Source organism: Equus asinus, chromosome 3 (genome assembly GCF_041296235.1).
Source record: "Equus asinus isolate D_3611 breed Donkey chromosome 3, EquAss-T2T_v2, whole genome shotgun sequence".
NCBI classification, from domain to species: Eukaryota; Metazoa; Chordata; class Mammalia; order Perissodactyla; family Equidae; genus Equus; species Equus asinus.
This window is the reverse complement of record NC_091792.1, coordinates 33,195,441-33,201,440: the sequence shown is the minus strand read 5'-3', so window position 1 is coordinate 33,201,440 and position 6,000 is coordinate 33,195,441. Positions and strand designations below refer to the sequence as shown.

At 35.3% G+C, this 6,000-nt stretch overlaps 1 protein-coding gene across 3 annotated transcripts in view; it reads right to left on the bottom strand.

The window, feature by feature from the left end:
• Positions 1–263: 263 nt before the first annotated feature.
• HHIP (hedgehog interacting protein) overlaps positions 264–6,000 on the bottom strand; it is an 85,802-nt gene continuing 80,065 nt past the window's right edge. Inside the window, exons 12-14 of one of the 3 annotated variants that reach the window (XM_070504836.1) lie at positions 5,570–5,718; positions 2,858–2,982; positions 264–2,026 (exon numbers count right to left, since the gene is read on the bottom strand). In XM_070504836.1, coding sequence (XP_070360937.1) covers positions 2,012–2,026; positions 2,858–2,982; positions 5,570–5,718 — 289 coding nt within the window. In that variant the 3' untranslated portion in view covers positions 264–2,011. Of the gene's footprint in view, positions 2,027–2,133; positions 2,983–5,569; positions 5,719–6,000 lie in introns of those variants that run through there. The other 2 variants (XM_014838113.3, XM_014838112.3) reach the window with 2 other exon arrangements.

Below are 6,000 nucleotides of genomic sequence, written 5' to 3'. Positions count from 1 at the left end.
AAGGAGATGTTGCCATTTGTGTATTGAAACATTAACTTTTCCCTAGCTCATACTTTTCAACCAATTCCTACCTGCCTCTCACCATGAATTATTTAAGATAATTCTCCAGTCACGTATTTTAAAAATCTACTTCAAAGGAAAGGTCAAAGGATTTTTTGAAATGACACTGCATTTAAAATATGTAGCCCTCAATTAGCCTTTGCTATTTTCTTCTTTCCTAAGAACATAAAGAAATGACTCCAACGACTTTACTTTTTTTGTTTGGGTTTAATATCCATGGATCTTGCTCTCTCCTTTTTAGAAGATTTTGGTCTTTTATTCTAATGACTCACAATAGAATAAACAATGACACCTGGGGTACATATGTTTTTCTAAGTCATTTGAAACTCTTCACTTGGGAAAGGACTGTATAAAACAATCTGGGCTTGGTCAATTTAATATAGATATTTTTAAATTGGAGAACTCACGGCAATATAACACCTTTTCTTTTGGAAAGATTCTTTTGGAAGAAATGGAAAGATTAAGGATGTAAGAAGAAACGCTGGATTTTTCAGATTTTGCTGAATATATAGCAGTATCCTTATTGTTTTCAGTGAAACTATGAATGGGAGAATGTGTAATAAAACTGCACAATTTGACAGATTTAGACAGCTGGCTCCCTCACGAGAAGTTCACATTTTGTTAATGTCACCCACGTTGAATAAGGGACGATTAGATGGTAAGGTCCACTTACAAAAATGGTTGTCAGGACATTTTTTTTTAATTGTAAAACTTTCTGTGATGGAATTCAGTAAAAAGGCTATGAAGAGAAAGCAACGGAGACAAAAGACTGCTATTAACCTACAGATGCAGGCTACTGCAGGGTTCATTGCAAGATTTGTCACACTGCTGGGCCAATGAAGTGCTAGTCTGACTAGAAAGGACCACCCCTTTTCTGGGGTAAGAGGGCAATTTGGTCTCCATGCTCATTTAATCCTGAGACTTCTTTGAATAGACTGTCAATTGAATCTAAATTGTGCAAAATTATGCATGCACTTTTTAATGCAGGCTATTGTTCACTAAGCACTGAACCAAGATTTCTCAACCCATTTCCATTTGGCATGAGGTCACTTGAAACTTAAGTAATCATATATGGAAGACAAGAGCAGTGTACTTAACCAACCTTTCTACGTTGTGGTTTCTATATAAATGCTCACTGTGCTTTAATTGCAAATCTCTCGCTTTAAAACAATAGAGAAATACTAGTTACAAGATTTTATTTTTTTTTAATTGAGGCTCATATTCCTAAAGTTAAGGAGCAGGTTTGGAAAGTCAGCCTGTGCTGTGTAATCTATACTACTCTCCAATTTAGATTCTGGAAGAACAGATGTTTACAGAAGGACAACCTCTAGTGGGTGTGCGCATGTCATGAGTAGGTGTTTTTTCAGTAGTGCAAAGAGGCCGTATAATTTTCTTATAACCTAAACGTAGAGAGCTGGCCTCGAAAACCATTAAGACAAATGTCTATCAGACTTTTTGCAGTTTTAAGTCAGAACATGGCATTTCTTTAAAAACTTGAACAGAACATTTACAGAAAATTTATTCATACATTAACCAAAGAGGATTTTCATTGAGTTCTGAAAGAACATATACATTAAAAGTCATATTTGGCAAGAATTATTATATTAAAAATTTGTACAAGTGACAGCTTACATAACCAAGATTTGTCAAAACGAGTGAGCTCTTCTCAGTGAGGTTCGATTCAATCTGAAATCTGCAACATTCTAATTACGTATACTCGGACAGTCTTGCTATGGTGAAAAGCACATTACAAATGTTTAATGCTGGAATTTTATAAGGATTGGCTGTTTTCTTGCTTTTTCATCCGTCGTTAATGATTACATGTTGGCACAAGGATACATTGCTAGATTAGATCCACAGCACATTAAAGACTGTTTCTCACTCCCCTTCATTCCAATTAAGTTGGTGAAAAATGTAACTTTAGTATTTTACAGGACAGGGTAAAGGTGTTTCATCTAGGTGATGTCTATATTATAAAAATAAAATAAAAAATATAAATATGTAACACAAACCCAGTGCCTATTGTTAAATAAAATATACAATAAAAGCAGACCTTTTAGGAAGATTGGTTTTAGAATACGTATGCTGTTATGATTTAATTATAAAACACTTGAAAACAATCTTGAGATTAAGCTAGGGTAACAAGACTTATCTGCCAATAAAAAGGTAAGTGCGTAACATTCTGTAATTGGATACATTGATAAAAATGAAGATTACAATTTTATATCAAGTTGCCCATTTAGAAATTCATCAGGGAGTTCTGAAACATTCTCTCATATTATAGTCCTTTAATATAAAAATATTGCCTTTTTTTATTAGATCCATCAGATTGTACAGCAATGTTTCAAAACTCCATTAAAGTTGACTTTAGTTATTACAGACAGAAAATTCTTGGGAAGTCAAATAATCTCTTCTGGTGACATAAAAATTCCACTATCAATTTACAAAGGAATTTTTGCGTAAATTACTCCACACAAGGAAATATATATTTTTAAAACCCATCTGTTATGCAACCACGGGTATAAGGGTTGTGAGTGTGTGTATGTGCATATGTGAACCAATGTGCCAACATACACACATAGGATCTGCACATTTCTGAAAATTATTTTTAAATTAATAAAAGAAAATGAAATCACAGGAGTGTGTAGCAGGATAACAGTCTTTCTTTTTAATGACAGGATAAAAAATAAATGCCCATTGGAAAGGAATATTCAAACAGTCCCAGAAACTATACAATGTAACTTGTTAGATCCAGCAAATAAGATGTCATGTCAATGATCTGATCAAGAATACCTGCCCTGGTTACTCTGCGGATGTTTCTGTCCACTTGTTCACACTGAGGACCAAGGTATCCTTTTTTACAGAGGCACTTGTTTGGTCTAACACAGACACCTCCGTGACGACATGCTGGCTCACATTTTGCTGGGAGAAAAAAGAGCAATAAAATCACACACTCATTCTGTAGGTCAGAAACAGCACTGAGTATGAGGTCAACAAATATTTGATGAGGAAGGGCAGGGAGGGAAAGAAGGAGGAATCTAGTCACAGAATGATCTGAAAGATAATAAATACAAGAAGGAAAGAAGGCTTTCAGACCCACAGTTATTTGGGGGCCCGAAATCAGCAGACAATGGGAGACACTTCCAGAGAAGCAAAGATCATGGGAAACAATTTCAATCCCTTGTGGAACAGACTCTATTTAAAATGAGGATTTCAGTTCTTTTAAACCTTTGTTCCATTAGGGCATTTCCAACAGGGGGCCTTCCAAAACTGTTCCCATTTCTCCAGGGTAAGACCTCTCTGTGGAACGGGCGCGGCTGGAGAGGGAGGCCCAGCGGCTGGAGCATCTCCAATGCAACACAAGGAATGGTTAGTTTTCAATTTTGGTTAGGTGGAGTATCCACCATGTGGACTCTGGTGGATTCCTCCTCTTGCTTGCTCCCAGAGGGTGTGCAGCATATGCCTCATCTCTGATTACACTTTGAAGCCCCTCTGTGGGATCAGTGCAGTTGGCCAGTGAAAGAAGTTCTGTGCAATCCTTTTCATGGTTACTCTGCAGCACAGAATCTCTTCATGAAAGAATTTTTAACCACTACAATATAGTAGGGAATGTAAAGATTTACTGCTAAAACGAGATGGAGAGATCAAATTGGGTATATAAGTTAATTATCTTTTACTGATAGAATAAATCTGGAGTGTGCAGCCACTTTAGACAGAACCAAATTCCTTGAATACACGTCCTTATACTTTCAGGGAACAGGGTTATTGTAACCTTTTCATATGCGTTAATCAGAATCCAGCGGTCTGTGGCTGACACATAGAAAGGAAAGAAAATAGACTACTTTCTCCTTTAAATTCGAGGGAGATGAGTAAATTGTGTGACTATATGAATAAAGTTCTTGCTTGGGTCAAAAATACCACAAATATATTACTTTTATAAAATAGTCTGGTTTAGCTTATGTATTCAAACTATTTAAACTGATTTAGTGCAAAGATTAAAGTGCGTTATTGAAACAAAACTTCATGTTATCTCAAAGAATGTCCATTTTCATTTACATCACATTATTATTATTAATCTCTATTATGGTATGTATAATGGCACCTATATTCAGAATAATTTGTTTACCCTCAGTTTAAACATACTGTTACTAGAAGGCACTCAGTAAATATTTGCTATCTGATGACTTGAGGTGACTTAAGAGGTAAGGCAAAATGCAAAGCAAGGAGTAAAACAGAATGGACACTATATAAAAGCAGAAAGAAGAGATATTGTCAGGCATCAAAGGAAGCAGAAGGAAGATATATTATCAGGAATTAGAATATTACTGTACTCGAATACTGATTCTCATTTTTTTTTTTTTTGTCCACTAACAAAAAGGGAGATAGACTAGGTCAATTAAAATGTAAGCATTTCTTTTAAATAACAATTACTTAATTTCTGTTGAGTTTTATTTATGATAGCTTTTTCCTAGATTTGTAAGCATAATATTAATCAATCTCATAATGTTATTAGTGCTGAAGCAATTTGAGCTTAAAATGTATACTGTACATGTGACTTTAAATGTTGGCTACTTTTTGTTAGACAATATATAAAGCAAATAAGTCATGGTTATAATTTTTGAAGCAAATCATGTTTAGAATAAAGAAAAATGGCATTTACAAATTAAGAATAATATTAAATATTGATTTTGGACTTTAATTTTCATTGGCAAGACATACTTTAATATTTGAAATAGCTTTAAAATTTGAACTTTGAAGAGGTCAAAATCTTTTGTTGTCATATGTAATGATGGTTGTTGAAAATGTACTTTCAACATATACCTCTTAAACTCTACGTATCTAAATGTATTAAATTTTCTTTTTTCACACCAAGCAGAATTTAAATATCATTGCAAGTAATTGAGGAAATATCAAGTTGACGGATAGAATAACCCTGGAATAAATCTCCTTTGCTCTCTCTCGGCAGCTGCACACCTAATTGATGGTTCACAGGGGACTGGCGAAAAGAATTAAAAAATCTCATAATATGCCTCTTAGATAATTGCATTTTCCTCTTTTATTTAATAACACCCACTGAAAAACTCTGTTTTTAGTGCACTGTAGCAAGAAAGCAAACAGTAAAGTTAGGGAGGGCATTTATGGGGTGTCTGGAAAATGCTGGCACTTGGAGAGAGGCTTTGCGAACACTAAGTCATTGGCTGGTGTGAAATCTCAAACCCAGGACTGAGAACCCGTAGAGATGATCTAGTTGTGCTGTTTTCATTTTTTACTTTGCGAAAGGACTCAATTATATTTATGATTAACTCATATAAATGAGTTCACTTACATTAGGAAAATGGGAAAGGTTTCATTTACACGTTCAGAAACAGACTGAGCATTAATATTATTGTAAACGTCTGAACAATTTTGAACACTAGAGAGTTCTAGAAGGAATAACTGATGTTAGGTTCTTGCGTTCCTAAGGGCTGTCTCAGGCCTAGTCTCTCCCGGGGCGAACAGAAATCCTCACCGATTCTGCAGAAGTCCCCTTCCCATCCCGGGCTGCAGCAGCATTTTCCCGTGGGCGTACAGTAGCCGTTCCGACAGAGCCGGGAGCACTCCGAAGTCAGCGTCTGCGCAGGTTGTACCATGGCTCTGCATTCCTCAGGCATTAGAGGTCTGCATCAAAAGACAACCGTTCAAAGGATATTTTGGTGGAAAATCAATATTGGAATGAAATCTAGTGATTTTGTAGCTTACAAAGCATGTTCTTGCTTTCGAAAGAGACCTTTCTTTTAAGTGACTCAGAAAGGTTGACAACTTTCTAAGAATAGAAAACACACTCGTGAGGAAACAAACTAACCAGTTTTGAGCCAAAGGGAACATATTAAACATTTTAAGAAACTTTATCATGAGCAGAATTCATTGATTCAAAATGTAATTATACTATACTGCTATTTT